General features: G+C 47.4%; 2 protein-coding genes and 1 long non-coding RNA gene across 7 annotated transcripts in view; 2 read left to right on the top strand and 1 right to left on the bottom strand.

The window, feature by feature from the left end:
- Nucleotides 1–27,802, bottom strand: part of LOC123369703 (maestro heat-like repeat-containing protein family member 7) — a 422,324-nt gene that overhangs the window by 218,318 nt on the left and 176,204 nt on the right. The window lies entirely within an intron of this gene.
- On the top strand, nucleotides 6,894–11,310 carry LOC123369714 (Fanconi anemia group E protein-like). Its single transcript, XM_045015641.1, has 6 exons — nucleotides 6,894–7,164; nucleotides 7,930–8,005; nucleotides 8,538–8,604; nucleotides 9,073–9,198; nucleotides 10,066–10,166; nucleotides 10,456–11,310. The coding sequence occupies exons 1-6, from the start codon at nucleotides 7,077–7,079 to the stop codon at nucleotides 10,457–10,459; spliced, it is 462 nt and encodes a 153-aa protein (XP_044871576.1). The 5' UTR covers nucleotides 6,894–7,076; the 3' UTR covers nucleotides 10,460–11,310.
- LOC123369724 lies at nucleotides 18,873–21,375 on the top strand. The gene is made up of 3 exons (XR_006579134.1): nucleotides 18,873–19,021; nucleotides 20,470–20,543; nucleotides 20,780–21,375. It is a non-coding gene; the product is annotated as an uncharacterized LOC123369724 (long non-coding RNA).

Here is a 27,802-nt window from a genome sequence, read left to right as displayed (position 1 = left end):
GACCCAGAGGCAGAGGACGACTCGGAGGTCAGAGATGCATGAAGCCATGAGGTCTTTTCTACCCCTGGAGGAGCCTAGCCAGTCACAGCTGTCAGATGTTGGCAAAGCAAACAGGAGAAGAGGCCACTGGTAAGTGGAGTTGTTGGGGGCAAGAGGGTTGCAGAAAGCAGGCTTGTCTCTGTATGATGCACGTACCCCCACATGCCCAGTCTGAGTGGCAGAACAGGCTGTTGATTGACTCCCTCACTTCATGGGAATCTGCCTCTGACATCTCCAGGAAACTCTCATGGAGATACTGGGCAATCCGCTGCCGCAGGTTCTTTGGCAGAGCTGCTTTGTTTCTTGCCCCATTAACGGTAACTTTTCCACACGACTGTGCCATCACCGGGGGGTGGTGGGGAGGGAACCATTGCTGCACACAGGCGAGCCGCATAAGGGCCAGGGCAGAAGCCGCAGTCTTGGAGAAGATCCTCCCTTGATTCCCTGCTCATCCTCAGCAGTGAGATTTCTTCCATAATGATCACATACTGTGGAAAATGTGGGGAAAGGAATGATTATCAGCCCCTCCCCGCCCCAGTGCTGGCTCTCCAAGAGCCATGTGCCCAGTGTACAGTAGGGTCCAGGAACACTGAATGCCCCTGCCCCTGCGGCTACTTGCCATTTTGGGGGTCTTCTGGCTCATGTGTTCTTGCCTAGGGTCAACCAGTTAGTGACAGGTGTGTGAAGACTGGCTTTTTTTTTTTTTTAAATCACTGGATCAGTGGTCTGTGTGTTGCAAACAATGCCGCTTCTGTAAAATGTTGCATTTAAACTCCAGAGATGACCTTGGGAGCCCAGCCTCCCTCTTTGTTATTGCCGGCTGGAAGGCTGCACAGAATGAGAAAGTGGCCACGCAGAACTAAGGAGGACTTTCTGCGTGATGTTATGACAGGGCCACCCAGGGTGGGGTGGGGGGCTAGAGGGGCTATTTGCCCCAGGCCCCAGGCCCCGCAGGGGGCCCCACGAGAGTTTTTCGGGGCCCCTGGAGCGGGGTCCTTCACTCGCTCCGGGGGCCCCAGAAAACTCTCGCGGGTCCTGGAGCTTCTTCCGCTCCCGGTCTTCGCCGGCAGAGGGTCCTTCCGCTCCAGGGTGGAAGGACCCCCCCGCTGGCGAATTACCGCCGAAGCGCAGCGCAGTCTTTGGCGGTAATTCGGCGGCGGGTCCTGGAATGGAAGGGCCACCCGCCGCCGAAGATCCCAGGCCCCCGGAAACCTCTGGGCGGCCCTGCGTTATGATGCACTCCGCTGCAGAGAAACAGGAATTGAAGGAGTGGCAGGAAGAAGGACTGAAAGGAGAAGGCGGCATGCTGGAATGATGCCACAGAGCCGCTCTTAAATATTATGGAGCGCCAACCATACACACTCCAGGCGATACTAGCACTGCAAACTGAGCAATTATGTTAAACATTCATACTGCGTTGTCTGCACCAATCACCTCCTAGCATTACAAGCCCTGCACTCCCAAGCATAGCAACAAATATTAGTGGCTTTCAGCTTCAAATTGCTGCCTCCAGGCATCCCTGATCCTTATGGCTCTGCGCTGTGCCCCTTTAATAGCCCTGGTCTCTGGCTGTTCAAATTCAGCCTCCAGGTTCTGAGCCTCAGTGGTCTAAGTCCTGAGTGAAGCTTTCATAGAGGCCTGGTCTACACTACGCGTTTAAACCGTTTTTAGGAGCGTTAAACCGATTTAACGCCACACCCGTCCACACTAAGAGGCCCTTTATATCGATATAAAGGGCTCTTTAATCCGGTTTCTGTACTCCTCCCTAACGAGAGGAGTAGCACTAGTATCGATATTACCATATCGGATTAGGGTTAGTGTGGCCGCAAATCGACAGTATTGGCCTCCGGGCAGTATCCCACAGTGCACCACTGACCGCTCTGGACAGCAATCGGAACTCGGATGCAGTGGCCAGGTAGACAGGAAAAGCCCCGCGAACTTTTGAATATCATTTCCTGTTTGCCCAGCGTGGAGCTCCGATCAGCACGGGTGGCGATGCAGTCTGAAATCCAAATCCAAAAAGAGCTCCAGCATGGACCGTACGGATGTGATCGCTGTATGGGCAGGCAAATCTGTTCTATCAAGCTCCGTTACAGAAGACGAAATTCCAAAGCATTTTTTAAAAATCTATAGACAGAGGCCACAGCAGGGACTCAGCACACTGCTGCGTGACAAGCGTAACGGAAAGCCAAAGAATTAAATGGACGCTCATGGAGGGAGGGAGGGGGGACTGAGGACTCAAGCTATCCCACAGTTCCTGCAGTCTCCAAAAAGCATTTGCATTCTTGGCTGAGCTCCCAATGCCTGTAGTGTCAAACACATTGTCCGGGGTGGTTCAGGGCATAGCTCGTCAATTTATCCCCGTCACCCACCCCCAGAAGTAAAAGGGAAAAAAATTCTCTCTTGACTCTTTTAAATGTCACCCTATGTTTATTGAATGCTGCTGATAGACGCGATGCTGCAGCAGTCAACAGCAGCATCCTTGCCCCCCCCCCATGGGTGGCTGATGGTACAATATGGCTGATATCCATCATCATCAGCCTTGTGGCAGATGGTGCAGTGCAAAAGGACTGGTATCTGTCCTCATCATCATCCCGTGAGTGCTCCTGGCTGGCCTCCAGTGAGGTCGGCTGGGGGCGCCTGGGTAAAAAACTCCTGATCATTCCCAGTAGATGGTACAGAACGGCTGGTAACCATCTTCATCATAGCAACAGGGGGCTGAGCTCCATCAGCCCCTGCCCTTCATATGTAAAGAAAAGATTCTGTTCTGCCTGGACTATCATAGCAGTGGGATGCTGGGCTCCTCTCCCGCACACTGCTTAATGTCCTGTCTGGACTATCATAGCAGCTGGAGGCTGCCTTCCCCTCATATCTCACTAACAAGTCACTGTTTCTTATTCCTGCATTCTTTATTACTTCATCACACAAATGGGGGACACTGCAACGGTAGCCCAGGAAGGCTGGGGGAGGAGGGAATCAACAGGTGGGGTTGTTGCAGGGGCACCCCCTGTGAATGGCATACAGCTCATCATTTCTGCGGGATCTGACACGGAGTGGCTGTGCTCTCTGGTTCTCTAGTACACTTGCCCCATATTCTAGGCAGGACTGATTCTATTTTTAGATACCATAAAGGAGGGATTGACTTGGGGAGTCATTCCCATTTTTGTCTTTTGTGCCCCCGGCTGATCTCAGCCAAGGGCACCTATGACAGCAGCAGATGGTGCAGCACAAAAGGACTGGTAACCATCATCTCATTGCCAATTTACAATGGCATGGTAGATGGTACAGAACGGCTGATAACCATCTCTGCTATCATGCAAAAGCAAATGAATGCTGCTGTGTAGTGCTGCTGAATCGCCTCTGTCAGCAGCATCTAGTACACATACGGTGACAGTGACAAGAGGCAAAACAGGCTCCATGGTTGCCATGATATGGCCTATACCAGGGCAATCCAGGGAAAAAGGGCGCAAAATGATTGTCTGCCGTTGCTTCCCCGGAGGAAGAAATGACTGACGACATTTACCCAGAACCACCCGCGACAATGATTTTTGCCCCATCAGGCACTGGGATCTCAACCCAGAATTCCAAGGGGCGGGGAAGACTGCGGGAACTATGGGATAGCTACGGAATAGCTACCCACAGTGCAACACTCCAGAAATCGATGCTAGCCTCGGATCGTGGACGCACACCACCGATTTAATGTGCTTAGTGTGGCCGCGTGCACTCGATTTTATACAATCTGTTTTACTAAACCGGTTTATGTAAAATCGGAATAATCCCGTAGTGTAGATGTACCCAGAGTCATAGATTCTAGGACTGGAAGGGACCTCGAGAGGTCATCAAGTCCAGTCCCCTGCACTCATGGCAGGAATAAATACTGTTTTAGACGATCCCTGATAGCTTTCACCCTTCCCTTCACAAATATGGAGCGTACAGCACGTGGCTATAAGCATTGGAATATTGTCATCAGCCAGGTCCAGCTTCCCATATAGGCAGCTCCAGTGGGCCTTTAAACGGCCAAAAGCACACTCAACAATCATTCAGCATTTGCTCAGCCTGTTGTTGAACCACTCTTTGCTGCTGTCAAGTGCCATGTGTATGGCTTCATAAGCCACGGCATTAAGGGGTAGGTGGGGTCTCCCAAGATCACAATGGGCATTTTGACTTCCCCTAAGGTGATCTGATCTGGGAAGAAAGTCCCTACTTGCAGCTTTCTGAACAGACCAGTGTTCCAAAAGATGAGTGTGTCATGCACCCTTCCAGACCAGCCTGCGCTAATGTCTGTGAAAGGCCCACAGTGATCCACAAGCGCCTGGAGAACCATTGGAAATACCCCTTCCAATTAATGTATTGGTGGTTAGGCGGTCTGGTGCCAGAATTGGAACGTGTGTGCCATCTATCACCCCTCTGCAGTTAGGGAAGCCCATTTGTGCAAAGCCATCCATAATGTCACGCAGGTTGCCCAGAGTCATGGTCTTTTGGAGCAGGTTGCTATTAATGGCCCTGCACACTTCCGCCAACACGAGTCCAACAGTCGACTTTCCCACTCCGAACTGGTTAGTGACCAATTGGTAGCAGTCTGGAGTAGCCAGCTTCCACAATGCAATCGCCGCGCTCTTCTCCAATAGCAGGGCAGCTCTCATTCTCGTGACCTTGCGCCACAGGGCTGAGGCAAGCTCATCACACAGTCCCATGAATGTGGCTTTCCTCATGCGAAAGTTCTGCAGCCTCTGCTCGTCATCCCAGACGTGCATGACGATGTGATCCCACCACCCAGTGCTTGTTTCCCGAGCCCAAAAGCAGTGTTCCACTGTGGTCAGCACCTCCGTGAATGCCACAAACAATCTCGTGTCGTAGCTAGTACATGCGGCGAGATCAATGTCACACTCCTTTTGCCTTTGTAGTTTAAGGAAGAACTCCACTGCCACTTGTGACGTGTTAGTGAGAGCGAGCAGCACACTGGTCAACAGCTCGGGATCCATTCCTGCAGCCTGAAGAGGCAAAGTGCACAGTACACAAACCGTTGAAAAATGGCTCCAAATGCAGACGGAAGCACAGGGACTGCTGGGATGCGAACCAATGCATCATGGGGCATTGGGACAGGACCCAGGATGCCCTGCGACCCCCTCTGTCTTCTCACAACTCCTAGTGGCAGAAGAGGAAGAGGTGCTCTGTGGGATAGCTGCCCAGAGTGCACCACTGCAAGGGCCACAAGTGTGAGCATGCTATTGCGCAGGCAGCTGACAGTGTGAACACACAACAGCAGTTTCCCTTCAGCGCACTCTGAGCGGTGCTGTAACTGCTGGTGACAAGGCCCTAGACCTCCCCCACTGCAACTTGAGACCATTGTCCCTTGTTCTCCATCTCAGTGAGCCACCCAGCATGCTGCAGCCGGGAATACCCTGGGGCAGCTCTAACCTGGTGGGGGAGACCTGTTTATATGCCAGTGGGCTCTGTCTACAAGTCTACTGCCTAGTGCAGAGAACTGGACCTCCTGGTTTCAGGCCGCCTGGGGTTCTAATTCTAATCAGTGTGGTCTCTTCTGAACTGGATTTCTACCTCATTGGACGCCAGTGGAGGCAAAGGCCAGACTAACAAAACATGCTTTATTGTAAATGCACTCCAGTCTCAAGAAAGCCCCACTTTACACAGAACCCAGTGCCCCTGGCAACGAGTTCCACAGGTTGACTCTGCGCTGTGTGAAGAAATACTTCCTTTTGTTTGTTTTAAACCTGCTGCCTATTCATTTCATTGGGTGACCCCTAGTTCTTGTGTTCTGTGAAGGGGTAAATAACACTTCCCTAGTCACCTTCTCCACACCAGTCATGATTTTATAGCCCTGTATCATATCGTCTGCCTCAGTTGTCTCTTTTCCAAGCTGAACGGTCCGTCTTTTTAATATCTCCTTATACAGAAGTTATTCCATTCCCCTAATAATTTTTGTTTCCCTTCTCTGTACTTTTTCCAATTCTAATATACACTTCTACCCCGATATAATGTGACCCGATGTAACATGAATTCAGATATAATGCAGTAAATCAGTGCTCCGGGGGGGCGAGGGGGGCTGCGTGCTCCAGCAGATCACAGCAAGTTCGATATAATGCAGTTTCACCTATAACGCAGTAAGATTTTTGGGCTCTCGAGGACAGCGTTATATCAGGGTAGAGGTGTATCTTTTTTGAGAAGCAGCCACCAGAACAGCACACGGGTATTCAAAGTGTGGGCGAACCATGGATCTATATAGTGGCATTATGATATTTACTGTCTCCTTATCTATCCCTTTCCTAATGATTCCCAACATTTGGCTAGTTATTTTTTTTTTCCCTGCTGCTGCATATTGAGTGGATGTTTTCAGAGGACTATCTACAATGACTCCAAGATCTCTTTTCTGAGTGGTAACAGCTAATTTAGACCCCATCACTTTTTCTGTATAGTTGGGATTATGTTTTCCAATGTGCATTACTTTGCACTTATCAACACTCAACTTCTTTTGCCATATTGTTGCCCAGTCACCCAGTTTTGTGAGATCCTTTTGTAACTCTTTGCAGTCGCTGGTGCAGATGATGTGGTGAGAGGAAGGCATGGGGTCTCCAGTAGGGGTGTCAAGCTTGGATCTGAGATCACTGCCCATGGCACTGGCTGGGTGTTGCTCTGTGAGCTCACTGGTTGCCAACAGTGCCAAAGGGCCCGAGCAGCAGAGAAAGGGACCTCGGCCTGGCTGGAGCAGAGTCTGTGCCCTGTCCCCAAGACATCCCCTGACTTTAGAGAATAGAGCAAAACACCACGGAACGGGTGCTGGTTCCTTCTGATCTCCCTTCCCCTTCAGCAGGGGGACTGTGCCCTTTCTAAATGGTATGCGCTAGACTTGGTAACATTCCCCCTGTAGGCCCCTTAAACACCCGGGCTTCACTGACCGGCCCAGGGATGGAAAGGGTCCAGGCGACAGGGCCTGCATTTCCATGCTAAGCTGTATTTGTTCTGCATCTTCTTCCATGTCCTAGGTTCTCTCGCTGGCCCAGCCGGCCTCCCGTCATCTCATGGCTGCGCTGACCTCGTTCTGTTCCAAGTATGCTCGCCCAGTCTGCTGTGCCTTGCTCACTCCAGTCCTGCAGGCCTCGGGGGCAGGTGAGTTCACAGCTCGTCCTACAGGGAGAAGGGCCCCTCTGCGGCTGGATGTATGTGGCATGCAGCCAACTTGCTCTCACTACACCGGAGAGCTGCGTTACCTGATCTGTGGGTCACCAGTCATTGTCTCTTACAGTCAGAGACCACAGATCTGCTCCTGTTCGCCATCTCTGATGCAACCAGCCTGCTAAGTCACCTAAGAGTTAGGGCTCCTCAGTGCCCGGGAAAGCCCTGTCAAGCATTGACTGGCACCTTCTTTCACATCGCCCATGCAACAGACACTGTGTATTCCGGAGTGAACGAAGCAGTCTGGTTGTGAGTGGTTGTTGGCGGCCCAGGGCGTGCGAATGCCTGAGAACTCCTGATCCAGACTGAGTGGGAGAAGGAGCCCCTGCCCCAGAACACCGGTTCAAGGGATGAGCTCTGCCCTGGTGTAAGGTGGCACTACTCCAACCTGAGAGGAGCGGTGCCCTCTGACACCAGGCCCTGAGTGGCATGTCTGGAGTGAGACACAACAGCCTCTAGCTGGACTCTTTGGATGTGAGACTCTCTCTGACCAGGACTGGTATCAATTATTCTATCCATGTGGCCAGGGGGAAGCCAGACTCTTTCCAGCATGGCAGACAAGGCCTTTGCCCTGCAGCAGGTCAAGGAGCCAGGGCTGTGAGGACATGCCCAGTGTGCGGTGGTGGAGCTGACTGGGGGTGGGCGGAAGGGGATGGGATGTGACTGCTTGTGGCCAACGCTGCCATCTTGTCGTTGCAGGCCCCGAGCGGACAAAGCTAGTGTGCGAGCTGATAGAGGACAGCCTGGAGCCAGAGTATGTGAGGCTGGTACTCAGGTAAATGCTTATAGAAGGGGAGGAATTTCTACCCACTCTGTGTCCCCTCGCACAGGAATGACTAGGGTATGGTATCGCCCACTGGTGCAGGCAGGCAGTCCTCGCTCACTCCAGACTGAGGGCCAGGTACTGTCCTGGATGCACACAATCCACTCCATTGCACACATGGGAACTGTGGGGCCAGCATGAGGGCCGTATACCCTGGAGAATTCTGTGCGAGCAGGGGCGGGCAGTTAGCACTGATCTGTTCCAAACAGTGCTCGCCGTTCAGCCATGTCGCTTTCTCAGGCATAGACACTAGAAAGGGTTTGCTGGTCTAGCTAGTCCCGCAAACTGCCCCTAGTGCAGACACAGCTTCTACTGGCAAAAGAATTCCCTTATCGGCATAGCTTATACCAGGTCCTCTAACAAAGTAAGAGGTAAAACTCCGTCTGCGCTGGTATAAACGTGTCACCATTATTCACACCCCTACCCAACGTTATTATACCAGCCAGAGTTTCTAGTGTAGCCCTGGCTTTATTCTCCTCTCCAGCCAGGTCCTTGAGATGCCATGGTCAGAGGAGCTCATCACTGTTGTGCAGACATTGCTGGGAAGGCAGGTGAGCAAACACATTCTCTCCTGATTTATTTAAATGACCCTTTTGAAAAACCTGTGTGTGAATTTAGTAGTGACGAAAGGTGCCGGCTTGATGCCCTGGAGTCCTCTCTCCCCCCAGAGCAGGACTCCACCTTGACCCAAGCCACCACAGTTATTATCCACTGCCCATGCTACCATGTCTAGGCTGTGTAGCTTGAGATGGAGCATTGCATGCTGGGACCAATAGTCTTCATTGGCAGTTCCTCCATATTACAGATGAGGGCAGCTGCAGTCTGTGTCCCTCCCATGCCGCCTTCAGGCACCTGGCAATTTCCCAGGGTATTTGGGTGCCCTTGCTCTTGGTGGGTGCTGACTGCTCTTTGGTTCAATTCATCCAGAACCTGCAGTGAGCCAGTCTAGGACACTTGGTGTCTGAGATGGCCCTTGTTCCTTGTATTCTCCTTGCTCCATGTCCACGTCTCTCTTTCAGGTGGAGCTGGCCCCTGAGCTCTTTAACCTCCTGGTCCTGAAACTGTGCCGGCTGGCCCAGGAGTTTGCTAGGTCAATGAGTTACACCAAGCTGATGATGGCTGTGCTGACCATATACAGCAGCAATGTGAGTCCAGACTGAGAGCTGTGAGTCCAGGAGGTGGGGAAGGGGGTGTCTTGCTTTTATGTGCACAGGGCCAAGAGGAAATTGCACAAACATGAGCTCCGCTTAGGGTGTCCATTGCGCCATCTCGTTGGTGAAAGGGATCTCAGTGTAAATACCTTTCAGTTGGATGGGATTTTCTTCTTCACTTCCTGCCTTAACTGACTGTACACGGCGCATCTGGAATTCCTCAGTTCTGATCCACCTGGAACTTGGGAAGAGTCACTTAAATCCTGATTTTTTCAAAGGAGCTGAGCACCCACAATTCAGCACCTCTGGAAAACCAGGCCCAAGGCCCAAAATCAGTCACCCCTTCTGAACAATGGACTCAGTGGTTTAAGCACCAGGTTTAGAACTGTTAGAATGCCTGGAACCCCAGCAAGCAGATGCATTGAGTTCTATGCAGTGTATTCAGGCTGGGCCTTTTGGCTGAGACCTTTCTGAGCTCCTGCCTGCTGGAGGGGCATGGAAAGGACATTTTGAAAAGTGGCCCCTGCTTTTGGGTGTTGCCGTTTTGGGGAGCTCTGCGTCAGACACCAAGGGCCTCATTTTTCAGAGGCATTGAGTATTTCTTGGACGGAAGGTGCTGCAGAACAACACCCCCCACAGCTCCAATGGAAATCAGTGGGTGCTGCAGTTGCTCAGCACCTCTGAAAGTCAGGCCCAGTGCGTCTCCAGTTGGGCTCCCAATTCAGGCTATTAACACAGGGTAACACGTAGCTCAGTGGAACTCGGTTGTTGAAGAGAAAGAAACTAACTCTTACCAGCCACCGTTCCTTTGAATCAAAGCCAGAGAGGCCTAAACAGCTTCTTTTCCCTCTTCCTTCACAGATTACTCCAGCCCATCGGAGACATTTGTCTGGTGCTCTGGATCTCAACCACACAGCTCTCCGGAAATCTCTGCAGGCTGCCCTGGAACAAATGGCTCCCAGGTGAAATAGCAAGTCCGTCCCCTACGTTCCACGGGAATGGGAGAGCTTCATGGTCGTCTGACCCAGCCGGGAACACCACAGGCTGCCCGGGAGGGCGTGTGAGAAGACAGTTCTGAGCTCTTGCATTCCTAGTGTTGGTGTGATGGAAATGGGTGGAGATACTCTGAGATGCTGACATACGCGGGAGTGGAAACTGCACTGACGTCTTGCTTTAGCTATTACTCCATGTGTAAGTTTCCCTGTCCCTCAGCGTTTTCTGAGTCCTTCTTTCTCTCTTTCTTCCTCCCAGGTGAAGTAGCCCATCCTAATGGAACGGAATGGTATAAATGTCTGCCTTCTCAGACTCCAGCCACCAAGGGTCTGTGTATGGCCCTTCATGCCACCAGTGACTGTGACGAGCACAGGACAAGGACAGCTTCCAGAGCTAGAGTTAGAGCCAGCGTAACGGAGGCTTGGAGAACAGGTTGTGCCAAGTAACGTCAGACTGGTGCCTGCAGAATACGCCTGAAACAGAGACATCTGTTGAGTGACTGTAACGGGCAAACCTGGATGCCCCTTCAACTAAAGATTCTGTATATGGAAAATCCCACAGCTGAGGAAGATCTACAATTCTAGGAGAACTCCCAGCGTAACTCTCCTTATTAATACTCCACCTGCCCCAGGTACCCCTGTGTGTTCCCACTTGGGCTGTTTTCTTGCATAAAAACCCTTCAGACATGGGGGCTCACTCTGTATTTTTGGATCTCCCAACGTGGAGGGTTTTCCTGGCTAAGCTAGCTCAGAGTTGAGCGAACCTCCTCTCTTTAGACCTAGTGAAACCAGTTTGGATTAAATAACTTCCTCTCCCTCAGAACGTGAACTGGACCTTCCTTGAGGTTCAAAGATGACTCGGCCTTTTCACTTTCCTTCCTGCCTCCACATTCTCCTTGGAAGTGCCAAAATATCTGATGAGGCCAGACTACAAGCAAGTGGCACTAAAAGTCTCTTGTCATTAAACTTGCAGCTCTGTTTTGAAGGCAGATGGTTTTGGTAAGCTTGTGATCTCCGGGGTGTTTAATAACATCTCCAGGTCGCAGTTATCCCATAAGTACAGTTTATAAAGTGAGGAATTAAATGCTCGGGGCCGGTGTTCTGAAGTGTCCGTTCCCCACCGCCCTCCGAAAAGGGCTTTATCCTGTGTTATCTCAGTAAAGGAGACACCTTGCCTCTGCGTGTCTTCAGGATTCCATCTTGTCCCATGTGCTCACTCCCTTTGGGTTCATTAAACATCCCAAATGCTATTAATTGCTCACAAAAGCATTTGTACCTATTGTCTGTCTAAAACCTGAAGGAAAATACATTTGTATTCTTTCTACTTGGGTGTATTGTCTTTTTTCCTTTGTCAAGCAGTACAATAAAACAGATAATTTCATAACCCACCCATATTCCTGATGCTGTTCTCTCTGTGTTGTACCTCTGGGCCTGAGCCTACCTAAGCCTGATGAGTCCTCCCTGAGCCGGCCTGCAGAGACAATTACCATTCAACCAGGGTTCAGCCATTCCGCAGGTGGGGACCCACCCAGGTGATCCCAAGGCAGGTATATAGGCTCCTAAGGGAAGCAGTCTCTGCTCGGTGTCACTACCTGGCTCGGAGCATTCCCCTTCCAAGTAGTTTTAACAAGCTGCCCTTGTTCCTGCTCTAGCCAGTGTCTCTTTCCACGCTAGCCGGCCTCAGCTGGCTGCCCAGTGATTGATAGGGAAAAGACCTGAAGAAATCTTGTGCGTAGCTCAAAAGCTTGTCTCACTCGCCAGATAGGTTGGTCCAATAAAAGTTATTACCTCACCTGTCTTGTCTCTAATATCCTGGGCCCAACATGGCTACACCAACACTGCCTGACTCTGTCACTTTGTCCATCCCCTGACTCTCTATTCTGCCAGAGGCCGGGGCAGGGTTGAGTTAATAAATGTAGTCTTGAGACCCTGGTCACAGTTCAGTGTGGTATGATCTCAATGGGCCTGTGGGTCTTAGGTGTCGTTAAGCCTTTTCTCCCAAAGCACAGACTTCAGATCCATTTTGACTTGATGCTGTCCCTTTAATGCTGCAATTAATGTAGGCAGAGACAGTGTGTTTAAATCAGAGGTCCCCAAACTGGGGGGGGGGGGCAGCAGGGTCTGAGGTAGCCCACGTTGGGAGTGGCACCCAGCCCTGCTCTGCCCCCCCCAAGCTCTGCTCTGACCCTGGCTCTCACCCCAGCCCCAGCCTTGGCCATGGCTTCTACTCCTGGTTCCACTCCCAGCTCCTGCCCCAGTCCTGCCCCTCCAGCCTTGGCCCCCAGCCGCAGCTCTGTTCCCGGCCCAGACCTGGCCCCCTTACTAGGGTTGCCAACCCTCCAGTATTGGCCTGGATTCTCAAGGAATTAAAGATTAATCTTTAATTAAAGATTGTCATGTGATTAAATCTCCAGGAATACATCCAACCAAAATTGGCAATGCTACCTCTTAGCTCCCCTGTCCATGTTTCCTCCCCACCAAGGATCCAGGGCCCTGCTCCCAGGGGATGGGCATGGACAGAGTTAGGCAAGGGGCCATGACTGAAAAGTTTGGGGACCACTGGTTTAAACGCTAGCAGCAGTTCACACACGGCTCACTGTACAGCTGGCCTCTTCCCAGAATTTGGCATTGCTGCTGTTAATACATTTGCTCCAAACCCATTTCATCCTTAGCTGTTTTTAGTTTTATGTAGCCGCTACCAATGCTGAGGAGAGTTCACACACACACACATGCTGCATAGCTCGCCGTGCTGGGCAGGAAAGGAGGCGCTGCAACATCAGGTGGCAGAAGCAGGGTGGATTTATTTTCAACGCTAAGAATCCTGGGGGCTCTTTGGGTCAGGGTGTCCCTCTTTCTCCTTGTCCCAGCTGCAGATATCTGTATAGTGGGTGAAGTTCTAGGGCATCATCTCCTGAAAAACATAGAAAAACATAAACTCTTGAGCAATAGTCAACATGGTTTCTGTAAAGGGAAATCGTGTCTTACTAATCTATTAGAGTTCTTTGAAGGGGTCAACAAACATGTGGACAAGGGGGATCCGGTGGACATAGTGTACTTAGATTTCCAGAAAGCCTTTGACAAGGTCCCTCACCAAAGGCTCTTACGTAAATTAAGCTGTCATGGGATAAAAGGAAAGGTCCTTTCATGGATTGAGAACTGGTTAAAGGACAGGGAACAAAGGGTAGGAATTAATGGTAAATTCTCAGAATGGAGAGGGGTAACTAGTGGTGTTCCCCAAGGGTCAGTCCTAGGACCAATCCTATTCAATTTATTCATAAATGATCTGGAGAAAGGGGTAAACAGTGAGGTGGCAAAGTTTGCAGATGACACTAAACTACTCAAGATAGTTAAGACCAAAGCAGATTGTGAAGAACTTCAAAAAGATCTCACAAAACTAAGTGATTGGGCAACAAAATGGCAAATGAAATTTAATTAGGATAAATGTAAAGTAATGCACATTGGAAAAAATAACCCCAACTATACATACAACATGATGGGGGCTAATTTAGCTACAACGAGTCAGGAAAAAGATCTTGGAGTTATCGTGGATAGTTCTCTGAAGATGTCCACGCAGTGTGCAGAGGCGGTCAAAAAAGCAAACAGGATGTTAGGAATCATTAAAAAGGGGATAGAGAATAAGACTGAGAATATATTATTGCCCTTATATAAATCCATGGTACGCCCACATCTCGAATACTGTGTACAGAAGTGGTCTCCTCACCTCAAAAAAGATATTCTAGCACTAGAAAAGGTTCAGAAAAGAGCAACTAAAATGATTAGGGGTTTAGAGAGGGTCCCATATGAGGAAAGATTAAAGAGGCTAGGACTCTTCAGTTTGGAAAAGAGGAGACTAAGGGGGGACATGATAGAGGTATATAAAATCATGAGTGATGTTGAGAAAGTGGATAAGGAAAAGTTATTTACTTATTCCCATAATACAAGAACTAGGGGTCACCAAATGAAATTAATAGGCAGCAGGTTTAAAACAAATAAAAGGAAGTTCTTCTTCACGCAGCGCACAGTCAACTTGTGGAACTCCTTACCTGAGGAGGTTGTGAAGGCTAGGACTATAACAATGTTTAAAAGGGGACTGGATAAATTCATGGTGGCTAAGTCCATAAATGGCTATTAGCCAGGATGGGTAAGAATGGTGTCCCTAGCCTCTGTTTGTCAGAGGATGGAGATGGATGGCAGGAGAGAGATCACTTGATCATTGCCTGTTAGGTTCACTCCCTCAGGGGCACCTGGCATTGGCCACTGTCGGTAGACAGATACTGGGCTAGATGGACCTTTGGTCTGACCCGGTACGGCCTTTCTTATGTTCTTATGTTCTTATGAAGTGGATCATCAAGGCAAATATACTTGTCACGGGTCCACAAAATCGGTTCTATGCCCCCAGCTTTGGAACAGTCTCCAGGAGGCCTTCACTGTGCTCGACCCTCCTAGGATCCCATTCTTCCTCCAGGGTAACCCATCTCTCTTCACCACCCCCTTAGACTGGGCCTCTAGGCCTTCAGCACGCCTGCTTCACACCACAAGCTCTGTTCAGCGAGTCCACCAGAGAGAGAGAGAGAGAGAGAGACTCCTGATGGAGATTTGTACACTCTTCAGAGATTAATGCACCTCAGCAAGCGTTTGCAGTGATGCTCGGACAGCATTGTCAAAAGTCGGGTTTATTAGTCAACTGGGACACAGCACAGGAAGGCCTTAGGTTAGCATAGAGACATGACGGTCAAAGCATCGCCCATTCTGCTTAGCCCAGCGCCCAGCCCTGCTGCAGTGAGCCCCGTGTTCAAGCTCTATGTGTCTCTCAGTCCGACCTCCTTGGTCAGACTCCAGGTGAGAGCCCCAATCCGTTCAGCAGCCAATTCTTTTGTTCTGGTGCTGGGGAATGTTGCCCAGCTTCCCTGCTGAGAGGTGGGTGTGACATTCCCCTCTGGTGTTATCTGGCCCGGTGATCTGCTAGGCCACACTAATCCTTGACTCTGGGAGCCAGCCTTACCCTGCTCTGCTGTGAGAGCCCCCACCCCTGGGCCATTCATGCACAGCCTCTGGCATGTCAGCTGCTCCCAGCTACTTGCAAGCGAATGACACTAGCCAATATCTCTGGTCCCAGACACAACCCTAGGAACCTCCGTCTTGCACTGTCCAGTTATGCCCACTGGATGCTGCAGCGTATATAAATTCATCGATTTAACAAAGACATTGATATGTACCAGGCTTATTATCCCAAGGGGAGCCTCTGACACTCTGCATACCAAACACACTGCTTCAGGTAGAATAAACAAACAGATTTATTAACTATAAAGATCGATTTTAAATTATTATGCATCAAAGCACAAGTCAGATTTGGTCAAATGAAATAAAAGCAAAATGCATTCTAAGCTGATCTTAACACTTTCAATAGCCTTAAAAACATAGATGCTTCTCACCACAGACTGGCTGGTTACTTTTCAGCCAGGCTCTCCCCTCTGATCAGCGTTTCAGTCGCTTGGTGGTGGTGGTGGTGGTCTGTAGATGTAGGTGGAAGAGAGCGAGCATGGCAAAATGCCTTTCCCTTTTATCATGGCTTTTCTTTCCTCTTGGCTTTGTCCCCACCTTCAGTCAGGTGAGCATTACCTCATCGCAGTCCCAAACTGCCTAAAGGAAGGTGTGTGTGTGGGGGGGTGAGTCCCTCTAGGATCTAACAGATTATTTTGTTGCTGCCTAAGCCAGTGTCCATTGTTCCTGTGAGACTGGGCTAGGTTTGTCCCATCCATGCCCTGAGGAGGTGTGAACTGCCCCTCTGTTCTTGGAGAGTTTGTCGCATGGGCTTGCTTTAAGCCATGAGGATACATTTTCATCCTCATAACTATGTACATTAAATTATAACCTATAACCTCACTATAACATCACTGTAACAATTACTATAACAGCCATGCTCAGTGCCTCATGAGCCTGCCAAAGACACCGGACAAGACAAATTTTGCATTGGATACATGGGGATCTAGGGTGTTCCCTAGCGTCACAGTGGGGAACTCCATCTCTCTCTGTGTCCTTGGATGTTAGGTGTGAATGTCCCCAGGACTGGATTTGCCTTTGTCTTTATGGCTTCTCCATTGATACGGGGTCTGCCTCAGCCAGTCTTTTTCCAATGACCCATTTAGTCTCAGGGCTCGTCTACACTTAAAACGCAACAGTGCCGACACTACCTATGCCAAAGGGAGGGCGTCCCCCATCAGTGTAGGTCCTCTGCCTCCCCAACAGGCGGTAGCTGGCTTGACAGAAGAATTCTTCTGTAAACCTAGCGCTGCCTATGTGAGGGCTGAGATTGGCTGAACTATGCCACTCGGGGTATGAGTGGATTTTTCACACCCTGAGAGACGTAGTTATGTCGATCTAATTTTCTAGTGTAGACCTGGCCTCAGAAAGCCAGGTGCCATTCATACCTGTATCTCTTAGCCAGCCTCGAGCGCAAATGGGCCTTTTCCACCCGCTGAATAACAATGCAGCATATAATGGAAACTGAGGCTCACATAGGATTCATACAAATATTACAGAAAATTGCCACTTCATCACAACTGGATCTTATTAGTTAAGCTTGTACAAGTCACATAATCATGTGTCCTTCTGATGGCCCTGTGGAGTTGGTGGTTAGCAATTAGCTTTCAGGGAAGAGAGTTCTGATCATGAACAAATATCCCTTCTATGCTTTAAAACCAAGCCCGTTAGGTTGGGGGGGGGGGGGGCAGACAGTGGCACTGTCCATGTTGATTTAATCAGCTGTTGTGCATATTGCATTTAGGGAAATCCACTGCTAGGACTTTCCTCCTTAATCCCCTTAAGCCCAGGAATGCCCCAAAATTTAGTTTATACTTAAAGTGAAGAGAGCTGACCAAGGAAATGCCTGCTGGGTCATAAATGTAAAACCCCTTAGCGCTAAATGATCAAAGCTGCTCATCTGTTCCCCACTGACTGGAGTTGAGGGGCAAGGCTGAGGAAGGCGCAAAACATTTACCGCTCACATGCAGTGTCATGGATGAGAATTTGATCCTTTTACTAAGTTTTTAGGCAGTCCTGATGTTCCTCTAGTCTAACGTGCCTTGTTGCAGCTAGTTTTGCATCTGAGTAACTTGTCAAATCATACATGCGTAAGGAACCACTTTGCTTGTGACTCCTGAGCACATAAGATAGTTTTGGCCTTTAAATTATACTGCAGTGCTTCTAAGTCCGACCGTTTGAAACCTCAAGCATGAAAAGAGTGTGGCTATTTAAAAAACAAAACACATTTGAAACTCTGTCTATATTCCCTTGAAAAGTCCCAGCTTCAGGATTCCCTGCTGGCAATATCCTAGAACAGTTTTCCTGCTCTGTTTCAGGTAGGTGTGCCATCACAACCGCTGGTAGGGGAAATGTAGAATCCTATATTAATGTAGGCTATTAACCCATAGTTAAAACTTGTTTACAACTTGTTGCCATTCACCTTAACTCACTATTATCGGGATTTAGGAATATATGAACACGTAATCCTCTAGCATTAGCACACAAAGTGATAGCTTGGAAATACATCCCATTATTGAACACGGCACCTAATGTTTAGGCTGCATGTCTTCAGACTTGACAGAAGCTGTCGGTGTCTGACAGATGGGAACCAGGTTACCTGTCACAAGTCACTCGGTAACACTCATCACACTATTGTGGTTCAACTTTAAAACTACCAATCTCCCCCCACTGCTGCTACTGTTTGTCTTTATGCGAATTGTTAGGCTGTTTTGTCTAAGGCAACGTGCCTCTAGTTAGAGCATTTTAATCATTTGTTGAAATAAGGAAGTGCTTAAGAGTGAGATGTAAAGTCTTGCTTGTCATGTCTCATCTGGGAGACGTCTCTCTATGTACTTAGCACCGCTCTGGCTTTATAGTCTATGGGATCTCTTCCATCAAAGATCTCAGGCAGTTAATAAGCATCCCTGTCCTCCTCTAGCACCATGACTTCAGCGAGGATGTTGCCACAAGGCGATGCTATGCCAGGCTCTGGGTATGCACAGTGCAGGGTGAGTTTGGGCAGGCAGGGTGGACCCCACACCCCAAGCATTCTGGGAAATCCCAGCAGGCTGTGTACCCTGGCCCACAGATGTTTTTTTTTGCTGGCTCTGACAAAGCAGCCTGGGCTTCAAAGCCAAGCATCCAGCCAGCTTCCCAACTTGCTAAATCCTCAGCCGGTATGAAAGCGCCCCGCAGGGCTGCACACGCACTGCTCTGCTTCTGCTGAGCTTGGCCTGGCGCTGGAACCAGGGGGTGCTAGTTTGGTCCAATGGCTCTCAGCACCCTGGTCTAGCCCCCTCCAGCGCTTGGCACGTTGACTCCCGGGTCTCCCGCTATCACAACATCCAGCAGCGTGTAGGGAAGGAAATCACTGCGCGCGGCTGCCCTGCGCATCAATCTGCCCTGGGGTGGGGGCGGTGCATGCTCTGCCTCGCTCAAGATGGCGCCCATACAAAGCCATTTTCTATTTCCCTCCGCCTCTACCAAAATGGCGTCCCATGGGCGCCAACGCCCAAAACTCGCGAGAGCACAACGCCCAACTCTCGCGAGAGCAGGCCCCTATTTATTAGGAGCGTGTAGTAAAGCCCACCCCCGCGGCTACCTCAGGCGGGCGGCCCGACGGGGGGGGCTGAAGTTTGGATTCGGTGCCGCCTGGCGGCGGGCCGGCCCCCGCATTAAGCGCGGCCCCCCTGGGGAATTGGCTCCGCAGGGGGCTGAGCCGGCCACGCGCAGGGCCGGGCCTCCCCTGGGAGCTGTTCTGGGGCCGCTTGGCTTCAGCACCTTCCTCAGTGATGTAGAGACTGGTGTGTAGCCAGCACGTATAACGTTTGCGGACAATACCAAGCTGGGAGGGGGGTGCAAGTGCTTTGGTAGATGGGATTAAAAATTCAAAATGATCTGGACAAACTGGAGACATGGTCTGATGTCAATAGGCTGAAATTCAATAAGGGCAAATGCAAAGTTCTCCACTTAGGAAGGAACAGTCACTTGCGTGCACACACAAAATGGGCACTGACCGCCTAGGAAGGAGTGCTGCAGAAAGGGATCTGGGGGTCATAGTGGACCACAAGCTAAATGAGTCAACAGTGTAGTACTGTTGCAAGAAAAGCAAACATCCTTCTGGGATGTATTAGCAGGAGTGTTGTAAGCAAGACACAAGAAGTGATTATTCCCCACTACTCTGCATTGATTAGGCCTCAAGTGGAGTATTGTGTCCAGTTCTGGGTGCTACATTTCAGAAAAGATGTGGACCAATTGGAGACAGTCCATAGAAGTGTAATAAAAACGATTAAAGGTCTAGAAAAAATGACCTGTGAGGGAAGATTGAAAAAATTGGGTTTGTTTAGTCTGGAAAAGAGATGACTGAGAGGGGTCATAAGTTTTCAAGTATATAAAAGGTTGTTAGGAGGAGGAAGAAAAATTGTTCTTAACCTCTGAGGATAGGACAAGAAGCAATGGTCTTAAATTGCAGGAAGGATGCTTTAGGTTTGATATTAGGAGAATCTTCTTAACTGTCAGGGTGGTTAAGCACTGGAATAAATTGCCTCGGGAGGTTGCGGAATCTCCCATCATTGGACATTTTTAAGAGCAGGTTAGACAAACACCTCTCAGGAATGGTCTAGATAACTAATCCTGCCAAGAGTGCAGGGGACTGGACTAGGTGACCTCTCAAGGTCCCTTCAGCCCTATGATTCTAGGCCCAGCTCCTGACAGAGGCTTAGCGACATGCAGAACATGGGGTTGTGTCCCTGACTGTTTTGGCTAATAGCCATTGCTGGACCTGCCCTCCATGAATTTAGCTAGTTCTTTTGTGAACCCAGCTATATTGTATAAACTCTTTGAGGAAGAAACCGTCACTGTGGCTGCTTTTCTCATTTGGGTTTTGTGGCTTCAGCATCACTGGGGCTGTGGAATGAAATGGGCTGAAAAGAGAAATTGTTACTGTATTGAAAAACAGGGATTCCCTGTGCTCTGAGCCCCTGAGATTATTGAAGATAAAAGAACAAAGGATCTAATTTACAATTCACCATTGTTGCTGTCACTTCCATTTTTATTACTGCTGCACTAGCCCCTGTTGTATTCTTTAATGTTTAATTCCCCCAGAATGCTGCAGGCTAACGGGCTACCCTGGTTGGTGAGATTAAAGGTGGTTTTAGGTGCTAATGTACCTGGAGTTGCATCCTGTCCAGAGTGATTAATTCAGTTGATCCTTTCAAGTTTCTGATCTGCTCTTTGTCTTTCAAATCCCCAGCAGTAAGTTTCCCGTGACACCCTGTACAATGCAGTGCTGTAGATCCTGCAAGGGACTCAAGTGAAACCACGCAAGTAAGAACTCTCCTATGTGTTGTGGGTAGTGCCTTTCCCCAAATGCCAACTCCATGACTGGAAATCTCTGGTGAAGAGAGAATAGGATTTGTGGCAGAGTATCCATGCTCTGCTAACTATCATCACAGCTTTTCCTATGCATATTGATATTCATCTTGTTTTACTGGGTTCTTAAATTCTAACTTTGGGTGGATCTGCAGTTACTTGAAGCTTCTTTTGTTTGTTCTGTTCTTCAGGTTTGCGGAAACTGTGGAGCTGCTGATCAGCCTGAAAAACTATGACCCACAGAAGGACAAACATTTCTGGCACAGTCAGGCTTGGCACCTCTCTGATTCCACCCAGCCTTTGGCCTGCAACCTTCTCCCTCCAGGCACTTTGAATGTACATGTGGTTGGCAACACGTTGACTGCTTGATACAATGGCAGGAGGGTGCAGTGCTGAATTGCCTGGGTAGTTCATACACACACACACACACACCCCGTCTCCAAGTGGTATGGCTGGACAGACCCCTATCCTGGGTCTTAAAATGTGAGCGGAGATGTGGTGAGGCTCCTGTGCTGATCCCTCTGACCAGTTGGAGAAGCCAGATTAGAGGCAGGTGGATAAAGATTCACAGGTGATTGTTGTAAGGTTTCTGGGCTGTAGCTCTGCCTGCTCCCTCAAGGTGTGTGGTGCTGACAGTGCAGAAGGACAGTGTGGGGGTGTCATCTTCCCTTCCTGACAGGCTCAAGTCCTTCCTGTGCCCTAAATTCTCACTCTGCATGCTGGGGGTCCAGTGACACTGATGAGGCCAAAGCAGTCAAATATCCCTCATGTGGACATCAAGGCTCTGAAGAAACTCAAGAACAAGAAGATAGTGAAAAAGGTGAGTAGAACTATGCTGCCAATATGCCTGTAATTTGTGTGGATAGAGGTTACCTGGAAATACCAGGTAATGTAATGCAGACAGTGGGCTGGTATAAACTCCAAGAGATGGGGGAGAAATGCTACTGCTAAAATGCGATAGAAACTTGCCACAAGGGAAGATTATATCTCCTGAAGGTGTCAGACTTTGCATACATACTACAGTATCCAACATGACCATTGCAGAAAATTCCTGTAGGAGTAATTGACCCCTACTCACTATATTGCTAGTGAGGAATTGTTTAAAAGGACTTGTCCAAGGATCCTAGATCTAAAATGTGGTTCTCTAAACAAGAAAACATAGCTTTCTCAATTACTTTTGTAATGAAGATGAATTATTTCTTTAACATTAAGTCATGGTGTATATCCCACCATTGAGGAAAAGCTGCTAAAATGTAAATCCTAGGTGCACTGGCACTGAAAGAGAGAGCTACCCTGTTTACTGAGATTCCTTGGAAATTCAATCTTGTAGCAGTTGCTTCCCTCAGCTCCAGTATGGGGTACCAAAGAGATTTTTGGGGTGCAAGTGGCTGAGCAGTGCTAGAGGAGAAATTTACCTACTTGGCAATTTCAAGTCAGCAACTTGTCTGACTGGGCAGTAAGCAATTGAATTGCAAGGGTATGGTTTATTATGCCATGCTGCTGGGCAATGTGACTAGTTAGCTTGACCGGTGATGCTTTTGCAAAGCACTTAAAACAGATTTGGTTTGCTTGAGTTCTGCATCACAGTGAACTCCTAGCATTGCTAAATCCCAGTGTGGATAAGACCTCAGCAACAGCCCTCAATGGCTAATAGTACCTCACCCACCCTGTGTATCTCTCTCTTATTGGACCAACTTCTGTTGGTAAAAGACAAGTTTTTGAGCTCCACAGAGTCTTCAGGTCTGGGCTTGTGGAGCTCAAAAGCTTGTGTCTTTCATCAGCAGAAGTTGGTCCAATAAAAGATAATACCTCTCCCATATCCTGGGACCCACATGGTTACAACACTGCAAACAACAAAGTATAATCTGTTCCAATGAATGCACAGAGCTCTTATTGTAATGAACAGAACCCTTATCTCTCACCCCCACCATCAGGTTGATGCTGATGTGTGTTGGGAGGGGTAAGGAAAGGAGGAAATTTCCCTAGCTTCTTCCAGAAACTGTTTTGTTGGTGTTGGGATTACCTGTGTTTAAGAAACATGCCAGATCAGTAGTGAGGGGCGATTACACTTGTTCAGCCTAGGCTTCTCTCCAAGTATAACGTGTTACCTAATGCGAGATTCTCTGAAGTCTGTAAATATACACAAAAAGAACAGGAAGACTTGTGGCACCTTAGAGATTAACAAATTTATTTGAGCATAAGCTTTCGTGGGCTACAGCCCACTTCATCGGACGCATGGAATGGAACATATAGCGAGGAGAGAGATACACATACAGAGAGCATGAAAAGGTGGGAGTTGCCCGACCATCTTAATTAATTAGCCTCTTAGAGTTGGTTGGGCAACTCCCACCTTTTCATGCTCTCTGTATGTGTATCTCTCTCCTCGCTATATGTTCCATTCCATGCGTCCGATGAAGTGGGCTGTAGCCCACGAAAGCTTATGCTCAAATAAATTTGTTAATCTCTAAGGTGCCACAAGTCTTCCTGTTCTTTTTGCGGATACAGACTAACACGGCTGCTACTTTGAAACCTGTAAATATACAAAGAGCCTTTGTTGCTAAGAACCATTAAGTGCTCACAACAGTTTGCAAGTTTCTCTAAGTGAGGTGTAAATCAAACCCTGTATTAAAATAGGTGTGGGCAGAACTGCAATGTTCTATGCATTAATCTCTCTTTTTTTTTCCCATAGCTAAGAAGTACAGTGGCTTTCTGGCTTCAGAGTCCCTGATCAAACAGATTCCTCTCACCTTGGGTCAGGGTCTGAACAAAGCTGCCAAGTTCCCCTCCCTCTTCGCTCACAATGAAAACATGGTGGCCAAGGTCAATGAAGTCCAGTCTATCATCAAATTTCAAATGAAAAAGGTAAACAATAAATGCAAAACCCCAGAAGTCAGTTACACAGCATGTGATGGGAGTCAGGACTGTAATGAAGTTATTGGCTGCCTGCCATTATACATGGATTTGCACTGTCAGGGCTGGACTGCAGTTTTCCTCCAGTGTTGTTAAGGAGGCTGCTAGTGGAAAATATCTTGTCAATCTCAGTTTGTGTGTTTAGGGAACACAAAGCATTCAGATGCTAACCTGAGGATGGAGGGAATTTACAATTTGTTTTAAACTACAGATGCAAGTTAAGGGGCCTGAACTTGGAAAATGCTGAGGGCTCTTGATGCTCACTGAAGTCAGTGGGAATTAAGGACATGCGGAGCACCTGGCATGATTGGCTCCTGCAGTTAGGGAGGATCAAGTGGTCAAGCTTCAGTTAGCCAAGAATTAGGATAATAGGTTTGTATTATATAGACTGATGTATGTAGTAGCTGAAGCTTTATGCTTAATACTATGCAAATGAACTTCACAGTCTTACAGGTGAAACAGTGAGTTTCAGGTAGTGCTTTCTTATATTTGTTTTAAAAGTTTAACTTTCAAGAAAGTTAATATAGAGGATGGAACCAGAGTTTTAAATGGACACAGCCCTAATTCAAATGCTTAATCTTCATGTCTGGCAGCATGATGATCAAAACCTGACTCAGCAAATATTGCTTGACTGAGTATTTCCCATCAAGTTTAATTGGCCACTTGATTTAAAAACAACTTGAATGAACCAAGAGCAAAAGTGGTAGTCTTTGAACATATCAATCTTTCACTAAACAGCTTGAGCTACTGAATTCCTGGCACTGCAGTATTGATCTATTATTTCCATTTTAAACTTTTCTTCAGTCTGTAATCTGGCTATATATCATAGATTTGAGCAAATTTGGTTCCCAGGGTGTAGTGTTTACAGAAGGAAAAGCAAAGCTTGGTGGCTGAGATGCAAAAAAGCAGAAATAATATGATCCTAATGATTTTTCTAATATGAAAAATATAAACAAAACAGATTATTGTAAAACAAATATTCTGTGCAGCATGGATTAGTGATTTTGTGGAACCTGTTGTTTGGGGAGGAGAGATTTATCTTTAAAAATGTTATTGCATAGTGTAGGGAGGAGAGTGTATTGGACTGGGTATTGATAAAATTCAGTTCTCTTCCCTGGTCTGTCATTGATTTTGTGGTGTAGAGCAAATCACTTAACCTCTGCCTCAAGTTTCTGATCTACAAAACAAGAATAATCATACTTACAACCTTTTTTAAAGTACTTTGAGATCTTCTAATAAAAAGTACTGTATAATTAGCTGACTAGTTTAATCATCAGCAAAGATTGCACCCAGTTTTTTAGCATACATGTTTCGTTACAGCATGTGGAAGCCAGTGGCAAAGTTATGTCTGGTTTTTTGATAAAGGAACTGAAAAAATTAGGTTGAGCTTGGTCGAATGTAAAGCTGTTCAGATCTAAATTTCACAAATGGTGCATTTAATGGAGTCTTCAAGTATCAAACTCTGGAAACTTTGGAATTCCATAAAGCATTTCCAGGCTGTGGAGGAATTGTTGTAATTGGGGAATTGTAAACCCTGTAGTATAACATTTTATCTTTTAAAAAAAGATTTATGGGAAGACTCAATTGCAGCCTACAGATGGATTCCAAAGATTTAAACCAGCCCCTTAATCTAATTATGTCCATATTTTGATGACTGAATCTACTTAAGCTATTGTATGGTTGTCTTTAAACTGACTGTACTATAAAGTCTGTATCAGTGGAGCTGAATGATGACATTGTCCTTCTCCCTGCCCCAGGTGCTTTGTCTGGCAGTGGCTGTTGGCCATGTAAAAATGACTGAAGATGAGCTAGTCTACAACTTTCACCTAGCCATCGATTTCCTGGTGTTCTTGCTGAAGAACTGTCAGAATGTGCATGTTGTACATCAAGAGCACCATGGGGAAACCACAGCGCCTCTACTAAACTGGCAGTAATAAATGTTTCAGAGCACCCAGTCACTCTGCGTCTGTCTCTCCTCATCCACAGAGTTTTCAGTCGTGTTAGGACTCTTGCTCCCAATCCTTTTGAGTAGCTGTCTCATTCTATTAGACTGAGACCTCTGCTGTACCTTGGCATTGTCAGTCACCTCCTGCGTACTTGTTTGTAACTTAACCTTTATTGGAGCTGCTTGTGATTCAGCGTTTTAGAGCAGTGATTCTCACCCCAGGGATGCACATACCCCCCTCTAGCTATTTGCTTAGTGTTACGACAGGTTACATGAAATGCACTAGCCAAGTCAATACAATCTAAACTTTCATACAGACAATGACTTGTTTATATTGCTCTATATACTTACATTTCAGTGTATAGTACAATATTTATATTCCAATCGATTTATTTTATAATTATATGGTAAAAATCAGAGTAAGCAATTTTTCTGTACTAGTCTGCTGTGACACTTTTCTATTTTTGTCTGACTTTGTAAGCAAGTCGTTTTTAAGTGAGGTGAAACTTGGGGGTACGCAAGACAAATCAGCCTCCTGAAAGGGGAACAGTAGTCTGGAAAGGTTGAGAACCACTGTGTTAGAGCAGCCCTTATGCCACAGAGAGTACCTAAAGTTAAATGAGGAGCAGCCACAGTTAAATGACAGGGATCAGCAGGGAGGCTTCTCATAAAGATGAGCTGCAAAGCCAGATGAGTTGAGCAGATTCCCATCCTGAAGGCTCTCACCAGTTAGTCAGGAGCCTTCAACATGGAAAGATTTCTTTGATTAAACCTTTTTTAAGCCCTTCTTAGAATATGATGTCTTTCACAGAATTTTATAAACCCTGCGCCCCCGCCCCCGCCACCCAATCAGTTTTAAAATCCAACCAAGAGTGTGTGCCTTTTTTTTTTTTTAAACTCCAAAGAGGAGTAGTATTTTATAACTCAGCAAAGCCTTAGCATGGATAGACCCATAACTGGCCTTTATCTTGAGAGTACTGAGAAGTAGGCACATGTTTGAATTAATGGTATGGTTCATAGAGACACCATGAAGAGAAATATTAAATCTGCCTGAATTTTGTTGTCTTCCGATAACACTTAGGACAAAACTCTTAAGATATTAGAAGGGAAAATATTTCTCTTTTTCAGTTGATTTACTTCATATATTTGACAATGTGTATAGTCAGTTTCCTCTTGCGGGTCTAAGTCACAGTAAGATTGACAGAAACAATTACACACTTTTAGGAAGTAAAATCTCAAATTTGCGAAGGGTCTGAAACTACTTCTAACTAACATCTTGGAAAAGACATGCATTTGACTGTCCCTCTAATGGAAATATACATAGCAGGTTATGTTCCCTTCCCAGTGAAAACTCAGTGGGAGTGGCAAACTTGTCAGTGCGCCTGTGTGAAATGGGGAGGTACCTCAAATGTTATAGAAGAAAGAAAAATGCTTGGAAAGCTGTTTTACTGTACTTCCTTCTAAAAGGATAAAGAAATAAGGTTTAAATACAGTAAAATCAATGCTTGCTGTTAGTGGAGTTTCAAACCACACTGACTAGTCTTGGCAGAGATTTTCTGCTTCATTGAAATCCTCCCAGGGTGTCATTGCTCTTTAAATGCTTTTTAGCAGGTTTCTGGGTTACTAGGGATCACTGGATATATTTGAATTCAAAACTGCCCCTCCAATTTCACTGGCCTGTCACCTGCTTTGTTCCAAGGAAAAAGCATGCAGAAAATCCATGTCTGTGGATGATTTGAAACAACGTTACCTTTCTAATGAGCTCAGTACGAGAGAGAGATGGCAGGTAGCCCTACACTGTATATCCACAGAGAACAGGACCAGAAAGGCTAGTCAAAGAAGATTCCCCTCAGCTGGCTGTGCCAGTTTGTTTGAACTTTGGAGAAGACCTCATGTACAGATGGTAAAAGTCACTTGGACTCACTCTTTCACCTTGGCTGAGACTGCTAACAATGGAGTTAATTACTCAAGACTTTCAGTGGCTTTTATAATGGTACCTGTTTACTTAAAACTAGACTTAGCACAATTCTGCAGGCTACTGAGCAACAGTTAGTTTTTGAGAACCCGATCCCTACCAACCTGTACTTTGGAACAAGGTGAGTAGAAACCCACAGGTGAAGTCTTCATGTTCTATTACCAAGTCCCTGAGCCATCCCCTTTCCTGGGATCTGTACTCTGCTTTCTCTGTTCAGCAGGTTACTAATAAATCTTCACCTTCGTTTCCAGAATGTACTGAGGCACCATCAAGGGAACAAAATGCCTTATTCACTTTTTGGGTTTCAGGGGGAGAATCACTGTTTGCCAAACATGCAAAAAAGAGAGATTGAGCTTTCCAGGTAGTATGGTAACATTCTCAGGA

Source organism: Mauremys mutica, chromosome 4 (assembly GCF_020497125.1).
Source record: "Mauremys mutica isolate MM-2020 ecotype Southern chromosome 4, ASM2049712v1, whole genome shotgun sequence".
In the NCBI taxonomy this organism is placed as follows: domain Eukaryota; kingdom Metazoa; phylum Chordata; order Testudines; family Geoemydidae; genus Mauremys; species Mauremys mutica.
The sequence above is the reverse complement of the archived record's forward strand: the minus strand, read 5'-3'. Positions and strand labels throughout refer to the sequence as shown.